Here is a 17,127-nt window from a genome sequence, read left to right as displayed (position 1 = left end):
TGACGTTCTTCCTGCATGGTAACTTGAATCAGGCTTTTAAACTCCTGCAGTGGGTAATATGTCTAATTTAATGAGGCCGTGTATAGCATTGTATAGCATTCCAAGCTCCAGTTCTGATTGGAGGATCATGAAAAGAGGGGGGATTTAAGATATGTGCCACACTCCTGTGTAGAGTAGACCTACCTCAAACATAATGGGCTCACAACTGCGCAAAGCAAAACATCTCTCAAAGATCCTAATTCATACCCTTACACTGTTCCACCCATTACAGATGTATGATTGGAATAGATTGATTATTTTCTTATAATATAATAATAATATTTAGCCTCTAGAATGTGGCTTCTTTTCCTCCCCTCCCAGACCACCTTATTGAATGCCAAATGCAATCATATTCTATTCAGACTATTGTGGTAAAGGAATAATGTACAATTGAGACCTACACTGTGCCTTTTATATATATATATATATATTTATATATATATATAAGAATTACAACTCAATATTCAACACACATTGTTTGTTTTTGTTAGATTTGTTTTTGTCAATACAAAAATGTGACACGGCACACAATTATATTACACTGTTATTAATAAACGATTATGTGAGTCAAATAACGATGCCTGTGAGTTATAGTGTGGAATACTTTTATTCACAAAGACTAATGTGGTGGAAAGGATACCCTACTGTTTTATAATCGGCACTTGCATAATGTATGAGTGTAGGCTAATAATGAACAGGGTAGGCTAGATGTAGGCCAAATACAGTTGTCATACATGTCACCAGTGTTGCGTTGCTGATATCATAACTGGTTGCACGCACGCTAATGACGCCACGTGCACGCACGCTCCCGGGCACGTGCACGCACCCCCGTGCATGCGCATAAATGTTCCCTCGCTTAAGCACAGACTAAAGACAGTGCCTAATTGCCTCTACGAATGGAATGTAACACATTTCATTCACATGTTTTGTGAGAATGTATCTTGAACACACCTGACGACCGGCACTATTGATATGCAAAGTAGCCAGGTGGGTACTTAGCGAGTTGGCGCATCAGTCGAGTGCAGCGCATTCCTGTGTGCACGCGCGTGCACATCCGTGCATGTGCGTGCACACGCTTCTGCTCACAAAAGCATCGTGCAACCCCGTCCTCTGAGCAACGCATCCCTGCATGTCACAAACCAGTGCAACTGTTCAGCAGTCATGGACTTGGAATGCTATACTGTACAAGGCCTCATTCAAACATAATACCCACTACAGTTTAAAGCCTGATTCAAGTTGCCATGCAGATCTGAAGATCTGATCAATCTTTCAGGCTGAACATTCTTTTTTGTCTGATTCCATAAACTGTAGATATTGTTTTGTTGATTAAAAAAATTAAATAATATATTCTTCTGTAATGAATGTAAACATGATTGAAATCGTAATAGCATCTTTCCTGTCCTCTCTCCTTGGCTGTCAAGCTTTATTATTTCCACCTGCAGGCGAAGCCTGTAGGGGGGTTATGCGATCGGTTGCATGCATGCATGTTCAAGTTTTCAAGTTTGAAGTTTGTTTTTATTTGTCACATATATAACGTACAGTGAAATGCTGGGTTCTGTATGAGCCCCTGAGAATGTGCTTCATACAGTAAAAAAAGCAAAGGAGGAATAACACTATACAATATACAATATACAATACAATATACAAACTAAAGTACAACCTAAGTACAATCTAAGTACAGTGAAAGACAATGAGGTACAAATGCAGACTACATGCGTGAGTCTGTCTGTCTTTCCATTCGCAGCTATTTCTCGGAAACGACAAGGCTGATTGGTCTAATATTTGTCGTGCACGTTCATGACCGATGTTGGTGACCGCATGACCTTTCCCGTAGTAGTGCAACCATCAGGCCAAACTATCATTATTATAATTAGTGTGTCTCGAATACCTTTCATTCTAATCTTTTCAAATTTGCGGTGCACATTCCTCACCCCTAGAGGAAGAAGCCTATTGATGTTGGTGACCCCATGACCTTTCCTCTAGTGCCACCATTAGGCCAAACATTCAATACACAAATTAGTGTATCTCCTGATCCAATTTCCATCAAACTTGACAAATATATTTGCCTTACCACCGTAATGTAATAGTGTGATACTGTAATATGGGCGATGAGGGGCGACAGTGGCTGAGGACTCAGGAGGTAGAGCGTCGTCTGGTAGTCGGAAGGTTCCCGGTTCGATTCCCGGGCAGCATGTCGATGCATCCTTGAGCAAGACACTTAACCCCCAATTGCTCCCGATGTGCAGGTTGGCTCCTTGCATGCCATTGGTGTGTGTGAATGGGTGAATGTGAGGAAGGATAAAAGCGATATATACAGTAAATGCACCATTTACCATTTATAATAAGTCATTAGGCTACATTGGCCTTCATCATAAGGCTACATTGGCCGTCATAATAAGGCTACATTGGCCTTCATAATAAGGCTACATTGGCCTTCATAATAAGTCATTAGGCTACATTGGCCTTCATAATAAGTCATTAGGCTACATTGGCCTAATTAAAAAATGACTGTGTGGACATGTGGACATAATTATGCCACGTTGAAGGTATCTCCTCAGAGCAGTGTCCCAGTGTGAGATGGTACAGCACATGCTCAGATTACACGGGAGTATTAAGGGACCACATCGAATGGAAATGCAGGAAAATCTTAACTGTGCATGTGTTGTACCCCAAGTTTTCCACAGAATATGACGCAAAATTATAGTAATGACTTCTCCTCCATTTTACCCTCCTTGCTTACAAGCAGCAATTTGGCGTGTATAAATCTAAATGTTGTGGATAAATCTGTTCAGCAAATCATTTAGTTCCAATAAAAATGTGCTTGTGAAGCATTCTTGTGTATAGGTGAAGTATTTAAAATGTTTGGTAGCCATAATGTCCATTAAGGTTTAGCCTTCAACCCCCCCCCCCCCCCCCCCCCCCCCCAAAACTGCCCACAAGCAGCACTGGAGTGGTTTCAGTTCCAATCTGCCGACTGGAGAGGGCCGGCACCATCTCAAACTCCACCCTCTTTTCTTGATCCTCCAATCACAACTGTTGCTTTTCCTCGGACAAACAAGCAACAGTACAGTATTGGAGGATCAAGAAAAGAGGGGGTGGAGTTTGAGACAGGTCAATCCATAGTGTTTGGTGGCTCTCTACTGTTACACGCTCCATGGCAGCTCACTGTCTTGGCTCATAGGTTTCAGCTGTACCAGCAGGGGTGAAAAGTACTTGAGTAATTAAGTACTGTTTTGGGGGATTTGTACTTTACTCAAGTATTATTAGGTTTATATAATCCTAATACATTACATTAGAGAAAAAAAACAAAAAAGTACAAATCTCGCAGGTCCAACAATTTAAATTAGTATATTTGTTTCTCTGGCCGAACTAACGTTAACGTTATTAATCCTGCGGCCACACTTTATTTAAAAACAGCCAATCAAATCCCCATCAATGGAAAATTAACCCGCCCATACCCATGCTGATTGGTCCTTGTGCAAGACTAGAAAGTGGGGATCTTTGATTAAACACCTGCTATCAGAAGAATAGACAGTCAGACATTTTTTTTAACTTTAACTTTTTAGTACTTAAGTACATTTAAAAGTAGAAACTTTTTTACTTTTACTCAAGTGTGTTTTTAGCCAGCTACTCTGACTTTTACTTGAGTACGATTTTGAGACGGTATCCATACTTTCACTTAAGTATAATTTCTGGGTACCTTTTTACACCTTTGTGTACTAGTGACACAGCTGAGAAGCACCTAAAGAGCAAAGAGTACATTTGTTTGCTTTGTCTTTCATCCTGTTTGCCTCTCGTTTCTCACCCTGTCTTCTTCTTCTTGTCCTCTCTCCCCATCTCAACCCCTTCCTTTCTTTCCTCTTTCTTTCACTCTCCCCCTCTCCATTCCCTTCCCTCTCTATATCCTCTTATATTCATCCTTCCTCCTCCTTCCTCTTCTCTTCCCCTTGCCTCCTCCTCGTCACCATAGCAATGAGTCGCAGCATCGTGCGGCAGAGCAAGTTCCGCCACGTCTTCGGCCAGTCGGTCAAGGCGGAACAAGGCTACGATGACATACGCGTTTCCAAGGTGACGTGGGACAGCTCGTTCTGCGCCGTCAACCCAAAGTTCCTGGCGGTTATTGTCGAGTCGAGCGGAGGAGGGGCGTTCCTGGTGGTGCCCGTCGCCAAGGTCAGTAAAGGTTCAAAACTGGATACAGTTCTAAACTGAAAATGATGTATAATGCTAGAGTTGTGTATATAAACTGCAATATCTATACAATACAAAACAAATGTAAAACAGAGCCCATGTTAGATTACCTTGTCTTTTTTTGTTTGTCAGTTTAGCGTATCCTACATGTTTAAACACTGTGCAGTTACCTCTCACCCCTGCCCACTTTGACAACCTAGGATGGCTTAGAGTAGACGACAGAGTACAGCAACTTGCAATGGGCCTGGTCTACAAGATACACTACACGACCAAGGTACCCATGTACATGTCAAAATACTTCCCAAAGGTCAGTGAATACCACGATCACAACACCAGAGGGAGCTCCACAAATCATGTTAAACCCAGATTCGGCTCAAATAAGGGACTAAACACGTTTCGCAATTATGCCACATCAATGTGGAACTCCCTACCCAAAGCTGTAAAGGAATGTGGATCACTACCCACTTTCAAAACCTCTCTCAAGGGACACCTACGGGAGACTGCAATTCAACACTGGCCCCTGTAAATATCCTAACCCAACCCCCTCCAATGTACAGTCATTTACCTAGTATGGTTTTGTCAATAGTCCAATGTACAATTTTGTTTGTTTGTACAGTGTCTCCTCCCCCCCCCCTCAATGTACAGTGTTACTTGTTTATACAGTGTGCCCCCCCCCCCCCCAACCACCTCCAATGTAAATTACCCAGTATGGTTGTCAATATCCCAATGTACCCAACCCCCCCCACCCAACCTCCTCCAATGTACAGTTTCTACGTCAAATGTATATACTCCCTTTTCTTGACTCCTTCTGTAACACAAACAGTACTGTATTTGCAAATCTGGTATGTCATAAATGTATAGATGTAGCAGTACTGACTATCTGTATGTCATGTATGTCATATATGTCCTGATGAATTGAAAATGGGGGACCCTGATGTAAACAAGACGAAAGTCTTTCTCTGGTCTGCATCCCCTTAACAATTGTGTGTATTGAGCTGTACTGTATTGTACCCATCCTGCAATCTGTTAATAAAGTTTTCAATCAATCAATCAATCAATCAATCAATCAATCAATCAATCAATAGGGTGCAAATCGTTCATAGTGCAGCTTTAATATTATCATGACTGACAGGTGACGCCTGAATACTTTAGACAACAAATGTTTGTTTCCACGTCTCTGATTGGCCAGGTCATGTGACATGTACGCCCAATCGTGGGACCGCAAGTTTCTACACTGGTTAAGCTTAGGCGCTCTTTCGAAGTTGGTTATGGTTAGAGTTTGTCTTAGAGCATGGCGATAGAACGCCTGCCCTGATTCCAAACTCTAACCTTAACCAACTGTGAAAGAGTCGCCTAAGTGATAAACTAGGCGTTAGGTAGTTTGCAGGCTGTTAGACCTGGAAATAGGCGCCGAACTTGCCGTCCCACGATTGGCGCACATGTCACATGACCTGGCCAATCAGAGCGCAAAACTCGAACGCGGAAACAAACATTTGTTGTCGAAAGTATAGACACTACCAGTACACGTGTTATTGATATAACTGTTCATGTGATTTAACCATTTCACTACCACACTACATAAGGTTAACCCTTCGTCGTGTAGCAGTGCAAGGGTTAACCTTCTGTATTGTGGCAGTGAAAGGGTTGATTGATTGATTGATTGATTTTATTTGACATAATAAAATACAATACACAGGTGCATACAGTATAAAAAATATATCAGGATAGCGCAGGAAAGTCCTTCGACTTATTTCAATTGCGGTCCCATTTGGTAGTGTGGTAGTGAAAGGGTTAATTGGACGTTTTCAATGAATATGAAATTCAGAGAAGTGGAGAAACAAACAAACTGTCCTCAGGGGAAAGTTGGATCACTGGAACACTGTTTGAAGCTAGAAAGCTTCCTGAAAGGTTACTATTTCACCGTTGTTATAAAGGCAGGGCCTGCTATTTTGTTTACAAACATTTGATTCACAGTGTCTACAAATGATTTAGTTTTGATATACAATGACAAAAGATGGAATAGCTTTTTGTTAACTAATTGCAGGCTCTGTGTACCTTTATGCTGTTAATTTATCCTTGGCATACATCTCTGGAGATTGGTCAGTTTAGGGCCATTTATTTTAGTCATACCAACAACCAACCAAACGGTACAACCAACCAAACTTCAAGCATCATTTGGATTTTTTTTTTTAAATCTTTTCAATCAAACATTTGAGCCATCATTTAATGACAGACTTAATGGCTTTTATTAGCACATTTGACACATGCATGTACCAAGCTGTAGGACAGCAGGGGTCATTCTAACGGTAGTCATATCGTCACCTTAAACTGCGATGCCCCGAGGGAGTTTCGAACCTGTGGTCTGCCGCACCACGGGTCGACAGCACAGACCGCTATACCAAGAAGTGAACTCACTGCTTTGTAACGTGTCTATGGGCTAGATCCACAAAGAATGGATTGCACGGTGCTAATTGCACCCTTACGTACAATCTGTGCAATTGTTAAGGGGATGCAGACCAGAGAAAGACTTTCGTCTTGTTTACATCAGGGTCCCCCATTTTCAATTCATAATGAATTGTAAGTAAGGGTGCAATTAGCACCGTGCAATCCATTCTTTGTGGATCTAGCCCTATGTGTCTATTAACTCAATGGCCACCAACAACGATTTAATACGTGTTAGTCCGGCAATCGTTGAACGCCAACCACGTATATATACGTTATTGGATTGTTATTTCTTTTATTCGCTATTTCCATTCATAAATCATACAGGCATGCTGTGGTACTGTGTGGCAATGTGTCTGAGATGGCAACGGTCCGATACCGCCGCCTGGTGGTATGCGGCCGATGTCGCACTTCCTTTCTGACTCTGTGTATGTGGCTGTGCGTCATTGAAAGTCATCCGGGCGGAGTTTTCTTGTAACATAGATCAAGATATTCACCCGATTGCATTGAATCGCTTTCGGGACGCCAGATTCATTATGCTGTTGGGGGTTATGTCGTGGGCCAAATGGACATACGATCTAGAAGATGGCAATCAAATAATTGGAATATTCTTTTTGGAGTCTCATTGGCCACAGGTAAGAGCAATTTAACGTCAATTTCAGCTTGGTTGTCCATTGTTTTCATAGCCATTGCCCTGATCAGCGTATGCTGTTGTACTAACGAATGCTGTTATTGACAATCAATTAATCAGAAACGACCCCCCCCCCCCTTTCATGCATGCATGATGGAACATATTATACCGATCATATGCATTTGAATTTTGTATTGTAGCGTATATAGCGACGAAATGCCAATGGATTAAGTATAATATGCGTCGCGGGCTAGCCTCTGCAGGAATTACCGTAGACCACTCTAAAACCATACTTATATTCACCACGGTATAAAACGAGAATGTATCTATGGAAAAAAGATTCCTTTTTCACATCTTGAACGATAGATACTCGATGACAAATGGGCCATAGTATTGCATATATAGCTATAATATTTAAATAGTTATAGCCCTGCAAACAAGCGACTCCATTGGTTTAATGCGTGGCAGCACATAGTCATATCCCGTTCCCAGCGTGGCAGAGAAAGAGTTAAGGGTGAGAGTGAGTTTAACCCATAGTACCGCTACTCGCCACAGTCACTTCACAACATCTGAAGTCCATCGTGGCTAGGCTTGGGCGGTATCATTTATTTCACACCGTCATACTTTTATGACATAATACCCCGGTGTACGGTATATGACGTATGACTTTCATTTTCATCAGCGGGGGGGGGGGCAACCCGTGTTACCAAGTAAACAAATCATCGTCAGCTCTCAGAATGGTAGTCAGAAGCCTGCACCGTTAGCGTTAGCATCTAGCCTAGCCATGACAGACTATTTGATTCCTTAATAACTCGAAATTGCCTGGGTTTTGGTCATATGCTCCCGAAATGCTCCCGTTGTTTGGCTACTTCTATGTGCAGTGAAAACTACTCGAATGCTTTATAACCTAGTCATTGATTTAGTTCAGGGTAATCTAAGATTAGCCACAGAGCTAACGCTAGTTAACGTGAGCTAACGCTAGTTAATCAAGCTCGCAGAGAGAGATAAACAGCTGACAGCGGATAGTACAGGACGGTACAAATACAATAAAAAGGCGGGTGGGGGCTGTTGTGTAAACCTTGTACTCTTTAGTTCACATAATATTATAATAAGAGACAGATTATTTGCTTGCTCCACTAGTGCACAACAACACAAACCAACTCTAGTTACCACAACGCTTTATGGTATTTTCACAGCACTGTCGCAACATTACCGTAGAACGTGAACACCGTTGTGACCCACTCGCTCCACTAGTGAGGACTGGTCTCGCCCTCTGCTGGCGCATGTGTGCACTACACTCAAAACTCCGTTTCACTGTAATATAAACTGAAGCGCATCTGTGATTTTGACGGTGACGGACGGTATTGATTTTCAATACCGTCGGGATTTCTAAATACCCTGGTATACCGCCCAAGCCTAATCGTGGCTGCATTTTATATAGCGCCTTTCAGAAGACCCAAGGTTCTATACCTATTTCAAGAATTCACACTTCCTGTGCACCAAAAACATTTTATGGCTTCACAAAGACAGAGCCTCATTCATTGTCTATGGAGCATCCCCAGATTTTCCATCCCAGTGTCATCACAGATTAGAGGGGCTTGGAGGGTTCTCCCTCTCAGATTTCTAGCTTTAGGAGAGAGTGGCTCATTTTCACAAATACAATACTGACTGAACTGTCCTGGAGCAAGTTTCAAGTTCAAGTTCAAGTTTCTTTATTAGTTGTCATACAGAAGTACAGAATACTTTTATACAAAATGCTTCTTTCTGTTACGCTCCAGGGACTGTGCTAGACAAAAATAGATAAGTATAAAATAAGTATAGCAGTATAAAATAGAAGTCAAGTACGTAGACAAAGTGTGATTGATTGATTGATTGATTGAAAAGTGTATTAACAGATTGCAGAATGGGTAGAGTACAGTACAGCTCAATACATACAATTGTTAAGGGGATGCAGACCAGAGAAAGACTTTCGTCTTGTTTACATCAGGGTCCCCCATTTTCAATTCATCATAACATATATGACATACATGACATACAGATAGACAGTACTGCTACATCTATACATTTATGACATATCAGATTTGCAAATACAGTACTGTTTGTGATAAAAAAAAGTGTCCAGAAAAAGAGTGTATATACATTTGACGTAGAAACTGTACATTGGGGGAGGTTGGGTGGGTGGGGTGGGGTTGGGTGGGTGGGTGGGGGCTGTACATTGGAGGTAGGGGGGCGACACTGTACACTGTACATTGGAATACTGACAAAGCCATACTTGGTCATTTACTGTACAACTAGGTTAGGACATTTGTAGGGGCCAGTTTCGAATTGCAGTCTCCCGTAGGTGTTCTTTGAGAGTGTTTTTGAAAGTGGGTAGTGATTCACATTCCTTTACAGCTTTGGGTAGGGCGTTCCACATTGATGTGGCATAATTGCGAAACGTGTTTAGTCCCTTGTTTGAGCCGAATCTGGGTTTAACATGATTTGTGGAGCTCCCTCTGGTGTTGTGATCGTGGTATTCACTGACCTTTGGGAAGTATTTTGACATGTACATGGGTACCTTGGTCGCATAGTGTATCAATCTCCAACCTGATTGATGTCTGTCTCCAGTCTTTTTTTTGTGCTATCAGGCTGTCTCCCCTGTTCCCCCCATGGTCTCATGTTCCTTTTGTTTTTGTTTCTTTGTTGTTTTTGTTTTTGTTTCTTTGCTTTCGTTTCTTTGTTTGTACTCCTGCTCCCGACTACTGTCAGCGACTTCGGGTTATTGAGAAGCGCTATATAAATTAAATTAATTATTATTATTATGATTATTATTATTATTATTATTATCTTGTAGACCAGGGCCCCGTTTCCCGTACCTGGATAACTGAGTTAGCCGGATAATTTTCGGTCAAGCCTGACTTAAGCCGGACCTTTCTGTTCCCCGACGCGCGATTGTCCAAATCACCATGACAACAGATCAAAAAGTTTGAGCCTGGTCGGGAGCAGGGTTAAGTTCAGTTAGCCGGATTAACCATGGCCACGCCCCCGCAAAGAAATGCCAGCTCGCTTCCTGAAATATTTCTCACAGTCTAGATCCCATTATACCATTCTGAATTATGTTTCTGTGCTTCGTTTTCCTAGAGGGGGCTTCTGAAATGTATAATAATAGAACTAAATGCTGATAATAAATCATATTCAGCCTATAGATTTACTTTGTCCTAAATAAAATAATGCACGTCATATACGGCGCTCGGAGTCGCGCTACACGCTGCATGTGATTATTTTAATAACGGCGCATTGCAAATGTGAATCCCGCGGGGATATTTTTAATGAATGAAACCTATCGGCCGTTTGGCTCTGATTAGTTTCATATATTAATCTCCGCTGTAGATTTGCTTAACGGAGCGCCGGATTGTGTTTCATTCAAGCATAAAATTGAAGTGTCTATGCGGGGATTGTGGTTTTTGTGTGATATTGTAACTGGGATTAAAATGTCTGATGAGATGCGCTGTTTGACGGATTTGAGAAATTGAACGAGCCGTTGACGTCACATTAATGCATTTGAGAATAAAGAGATAAAACTTCATTCAAAAGTAAAATATTCTAAACACGGGTCTCTCGTTCATTAATGGCTAAACAATGAATTTATCCCGTCTGGCACAGTGGCGCAGCGGCTAGTGCTGAATCCTGGCAACCGGGCGACCGGTGTTCGAAACCCCGCTTTTCCAATACAATTCTTTTGGAATATAATATTAATGATTATACGCAAAAGTAGCCTAGTTTTAAGTTAAAATATTATAAATCTACATGCATTGAGGATGTCATTCTTTATATAGCTCTCAACGTGCACCAAATCGAAGTATTTACATTTCAAAAAGAAAGCTAGAAGAAGTGGGATTCGAACCCCGGTCGTCCGTGTGAAAGACAAAATGCTCGACCATCAGACCACGGTGGCAGACAAATGAAACATCAACCATACATCCATCAATGGATAAGAGAGCCGTATCCTTATTCTGAAACTGTTGAACTAATTATTTTCGCTAGCAAGATCTCATTTGATTATTCAATCCATAAACCTACTGCCAGCAGGCAAGTTTAAAGAAATATAATCTGATTGATTGGGGTAATGAGGGACTTAAAATTAGCCTATAGATCATGCATTTAACTTGTCGGCGAGGCGATTGAGCCGCCTGCAATCTGTAAAACAATCAATCAATCAATGCCGTTAGAAGATCAGGATTTCTGCTATCTACACCTGCTGTCTTTTCAACTGAAGCGGCCGCGCGCACTTATCCAGAGTCTCAAGTCTGGCTCGAGTTAACGAGACTGAATCAGCGTTCCAGGAACAGGAAAATCCCGGCTTCAAACATCGGGTTAACTGAATCTGGATAATGGGACTCTTGATCGACTTAGTTGAACCAGGTACGGGGAATAGGGCCCAGGCCCATTGCAAGTTGCTGTACTCTGTCGTCTACTCTAAGCCATCCTAGGTTGTCAAAGTGGGCAGAGGTGAGGTGGGTTCTAGGAGTCAGGTCAAGCAGTAGTCTGACTAGCTTGTTTTGAGATGTTTGTAATTTGTTTTTTAGTGCCTTTGAGGTGCTTTGGTACCATGAGGTGCAAGCATAGTCGTAGTACCCTTGAATGAGTGCTCCTGCCAGAGTATTCAGGGTATTCTTGTTTACCAGAGAGGAGATCAGTATTCAGTGTTCAGTATATACAATATATAAAATGTACAATGCAGAGTAAGTTTAAGTTTATTTGGAGTTACAATACAATATACTATACAGTACAAAGCAGAAATGGGATGAGGTACAATTTACAGTAAGGTGTAATGAGGTATGGGTTGTAGTGCAAATTCTTTACCAATAAATATAAAGTGTGTTTAGGTGTGGGTAAAGTGGGTGCTGCAGAGAGTTGTTTGTTTAAAGTGAGTGTGTGTGTGTGGATGTGTGTGCTGTGAGTGTATTTGATGGTTGTTACATAGTGTTATTGTTCGTTGAGCATCCTGATGGCCTGGGGATAGAAGCTTCTTCTGAGTCTCTCTGTGCTTGCCATGAGACTCCGGTATCGCTTGCCTGACCGCAGCAGTTCAAAGAGGCAGTTGTTTGGGTGGCTGGAGTCTTTGATAATTCTCTTAGCCTTCCCCATGCACCGCTTGTTGTAAATGTCCTTGAGAGTGGGAAGCCCACCTCCAATTGTGCGTTCGGCTGAACGGGCCACTCTCTGTAGTCTGCTACGGTCTTGTGCGGTGCTATTCCCAAACCAGGAGGTGATATTGCCAGTCAGGATGCTCTCTGCATGAGTAGAAGTTCTTAAGGATCTTCTGACTGACTTGGAACTTCCTTAGGCACCTGAGGAAGTAGAGGCGTTGCTGTGCCTTCTTCACAACACTGTCAATGTGTGTGGTCCATGTCAAGTCCTCGGATATGTGGACTCCGAGGTACTTGAAACTGTTCACTCTCTCAACCAGTGCCCCGTCGATGCTGAGGGGGCTGTAGTCCCTGACCCCTGACCTCCTGAAGTCCACAATCATCTCTTTTCATCAGCACAGGAAGAACGTATGTGTATTCTTAAAATGCGTGGTATTCCCCTTTAAGAGTGCATCCAATCTTGAGTGTGAAGTCAAATACAAACTGGAAATATGGGGGGGGGGGGGGGTTAGATAACCTTGTATATGTTCTCCAACCTTCGTCATTATCACTCATGTGGTGGAGGCTGTCATTAAGGTGTGAAACAATTAATGTCCTGGCAAACTGCACACTCTGTACCAGTGTTTCATGTCATTGGACTTTACGCCATGGACACACTTGACCCGAAGCACAGGAAGCACAGCCGGTTTCCTTTCGGTGCCCATGTTAATCAATTGGACTGTTCATACTGGCCACTGCCAGCTTGCAATATTCATCCATAGTTTCTGTGTATTTTCTTCTATTTTCTTTGCAAGCCGCGAGCACCTCTACATGTGTTTGGGTCAGAGGAGCAGAATCTCTTGTTTACTGCTGCAGAGAATTGGTTTCAGGTGTGAAGAGCCAGGCTCCTGCTCTTATCGTCTTATGGTGTGAACAGCCAGGCTTCTGCTCTTATGGTGTGAACAGCCAGGCTCTTGCTCTTCTGATATGAACAGCCAGGCTCCTGCTCTTATGATATGAACAGCCAGGCTACTGCTCTTATGATATGAACAGCCAGGCTACTGCGCTTCTGGTGTGAACAGCCAGGCTCCTGCTCTTATGATATGAACAGCCAGGCTACTGCTCTTATGATATGAACAGCCAGGCTACTGCTCTTATGATATGAACAGCCAGGCTACTGCTCTTATGATATGAACAGCCAGGCTACTGCGCTTCTGGTGTGAACAGCCAGGCTCCTGCTCTTATGATATGAACAGCCAGGCTACTGCTCTTATGATATGAACAGCCAGGCTACTGCTCTTATGATATGAAATTCATATGCATTTAAATTTTTTATTGTAGCGTGTGTAGGGAAGAAATGCCAATGGATGTAGTATAATACACATCGCAGGCTATTACTAGGAATTACCCTAAGCCGCTCTAAAACCATATGTATATTCACCACGGTATAAAACGGGAATGTATGGATGGAATTTCTTTTTATTTTTCACATCTTGAACGATAGATACTCGATGTCAAATGGGCCATAGTATTGCATCCATAGCTATAATATAGAATATAGTTATAGCCCTGCAAACAAGGTGATGGACTCCATTGGTGTAATGCGCGGCAGCGCATACCCATATCCCGGAAACAGCGTGGCAGCCAATGAGTTAACATGAACGCCTGGATCCTGGGCCCTCATTTATCAACGTTGCGTACGCACAGATATGTGCGTAACCCCTGCGTACGATCATTTCTAAGCAAAGTGTGGGACTTATAAAATTGAACTTGTGCTTGACTTTGTGCGTATATCTACGCACAGCTCGGAGCATGTGTAGCTGACGCCCGGTGGTAGAATATGAAGCCTGCATGTCTGCAACGCGGTAATAAGCTTCCGTGCATTACTTCCAACACTGGCATGTTCAACATATGACCCGTAATTCATTATAGTTCATTGTAAAATAGCGACAGTAGTGTAATTATAACGGGCTCACGCGCGAACAATAGGTTGGCCTGCTTGTTTGGCACGGGGGGCAGACGCAGAACACCCACCTCCAAACGCGATTAAATATTGTTTCAAATAAAAAGCGACATACTATTATTTGTGTCATGTTTCCAAATAAGATTGGCCACAACGAAATGCTTTCTACTTCAATTTGTTGGTTAGAATAGATTACCTCGCTCCGTTGAAACTTCACTGAGACTAAAAGTAAAAGACAGTCTTTTATTTTTTTTGTGAGCTCCGCGCACAGACGTGATAATAATAATAATAATAATAATAATAATAATAATAATAATAATAATAATAATAATAATAATAATAATAATAATAATAATAATAATAATAATAATAATAATAACAATAATAATAATAGCTTCATTTTATATAGCGCCTTTCAAGAGACCCAATGTCGCTTTACATAGATTGGGGGGGGGGGGGAATAACAAAGTAATAAACATAGTGGACAGACACAACATATGAATATAATGATGGGATTCAAGTTCACGTTTTTATTGATCACATAGGCAGGCTATACATGGCACGGTCCATCGTGATATTGTAGATGGATCGAGCAATAGCTGTTACTGTACCACCCATGTAGCTGTCAAAGCTCCATCACAAATGCAGTTATGTGAATAGAAAGGGATTCCACTCAGTGATGGGCATTTGCCTGATAAATGTTGTTGCTGCCGGGAGTAAAGGCATGCTGCATGTTTTCAATTAATTAAATAAAACGGATACTTTTTGCAAGGGTTTACTGACTGTCATATAAATAATCAACCAACTACATACTGTAACATTTCAGTGCACGTTCTTATTTACATTGTGACAACAGCCTTGTGAGCTCCCGCACACAGACATGATGGAATTCAAGTGCAATTTTGTATTGATCACATATAGGCAGGACATGGCGTATAGGCTACATCATACATGGCAGTGAGATTCATTGTTCTTGTATGGTCTCGTATTATTGTTTATATAGGCTACCCAATACCGACATCAAAATAGATTGTATGCATCTACAAATCATATGCAGCAGGTCGAAAATTTACAGAAAATCCGTCGTGATTTGGAATAAAATTGAGGAGAACTTTAATCCCTGGGTATTAATCGAACAAAACGGAAAAAGGCAGTCATATTCCAGCACGGTCTTTATTAGTTAATATGGTCTTTAAGTTAATAGATATCATATCCGACATCACCGTACGTGTACATGTCTGTCAGTGTAACTGAGGGGTACAATTCCCTGACTGTATTGATAAGTATGGTATTATTAAACCACTACCTCTTGTACTTTAACTTCTGGCCATCCAGTACATGATATAGATATGATGAACACTTTCCCACCTGATGAAACGAAGTCCACACAAATGTACAAATCGAATATTTAATATAGCAAAAGGTATATACAACGTTCACTTGTTTACACTTATGATTTGAAATGCACTTGTATGGCAAATGAGTATTCGTAGGTAAATCAACATTGAATGTCCAATCTCCGGTTACGCAGGGAGTAAGTATACAACCCGGTTCTTTAGGAAACTATAGCGATGGTACTTAAATGATTATAGCTGGATACACTAAGGGGGGGGGGGGGTCCCGCTGGTTGTAAGACAGTAGGAGGGGGGGGTTAGAGAAGCCGCTGGCGGTATCCCATCTGGCCGACGATTTCTTGGGAGAATTCAAAGTCTTGAACACGGTGCCCACAGAACCTCGGTCCGCAGATGAATACAGCTGGACCCTCTGGTGGACGGTAGCTGCCGGTCCACAACGGAGAGACGTGAGGCGACCTCACTGGTGTATAGCGCCGTCTCACCTGGACTCCTCTCCGGGGGGTAGTTCCAACACTCAGCAGTGTTGGCCGTTATCCATGGAATAATCAAAGCACCCAAAGCATAATCCAAGCCGTGGAAGGCTCGCCGTCGTCCGGGTAAAGTAATCCAATGTACAGGTCTCCTCGTCCTGGCCCGGAGCTCCTCGGATGCAAGCACCACTAGTGGTCTGCCCAGCCTGGTTAAGACTCCAGATAACGTCAGGAACGATGGGGGTGCTGCTCACTTTATAACTCTAACCGACGATGCACCATACATAAATAGACTATTATTAGCTTAATAGAATACGTCCAACTCGACGGTATAGTGCCAAACTATGACAATTCAACTATTAATCCACACGATATCTCAATGCCTATTCTGAGGCCAAGTAGGCCTTACTGCACCACACGTGCGTCGTGGGTGAGGCTTCGCGTCTGTTACTCGGTTGGAGGGTAAAGAACTAATGGACTAAAAGAAAGTTCTACTTTACTCGCGCCATATATATATGCGCTGTGAACAAATAGTACCATTCGTATTTCGCCAGACGTATTCCTACGCGGAACCGGGCTTGCCACGACATGTTGGGCGACACGATTGAACTTGAACCTAGGGGTATGGCTGCCGGCGCCAGGTTCTCGTCCAATGGTAGAATGAAACTATTATGGGCTGTTTAGTAGACTAAAGGGATATTCAGTGCATATTGTACAAGGAATATACAGGGGATATCAAACAATATACAAATACTATTTAAATATATATATATAAATAAATATATATATTCGGTTTAATCTGATCCTTCACAACAGCCGCCCCCTAATTAGTCCCACCTAATTAGCTAAGCAGAGACAGATTAACCGCACTGTCTACCACTCAAGGTCCGCTGTAAGGGTCAGTCAACTCACAAAGTCATGGGGTCATGGT

At 42.2% G+C, this 17,127-nt stretch overlaps 1 protein-coding gene across 1 annotated transcript in view; it reads left to right on the top strand.

Moving 5' to 3' along the window:
* coro6 (coronin 6) overlaps nt 1-17,127 on the top strand; it is a 94,805-nt gene that overhangs the window by 3,337 nt on the left and 74,341 nt on the right. The window contains exon 2 of the mRNA XM_084320755.1: nt 4,010-4,209. Within this exon, the coding sequence (XP_084176881.1) occupies nt 4,012-4,209 (198 nt within the window). The 5' untranslated portion in view covers nt 4,010-4,011. The remainder of the gene's footprint in view (nt 1-4,009; nt 4,210-17,127) is intronic.

Source organism: Notolepis coatsorum (genome assembly GCF_963971535.1).
Source record: "Notolepis coatsorum genome assembly, chromosome: 8".
NCBI lineage: Eukaryota > Metazoa > Chordata > Actinopteri > Aulopiformes > Paralepididae > Notolepis > Notolepis coatsorum.
This window is presented reverse-complemented; position numbering and strand designations above follow the sequence as displayed.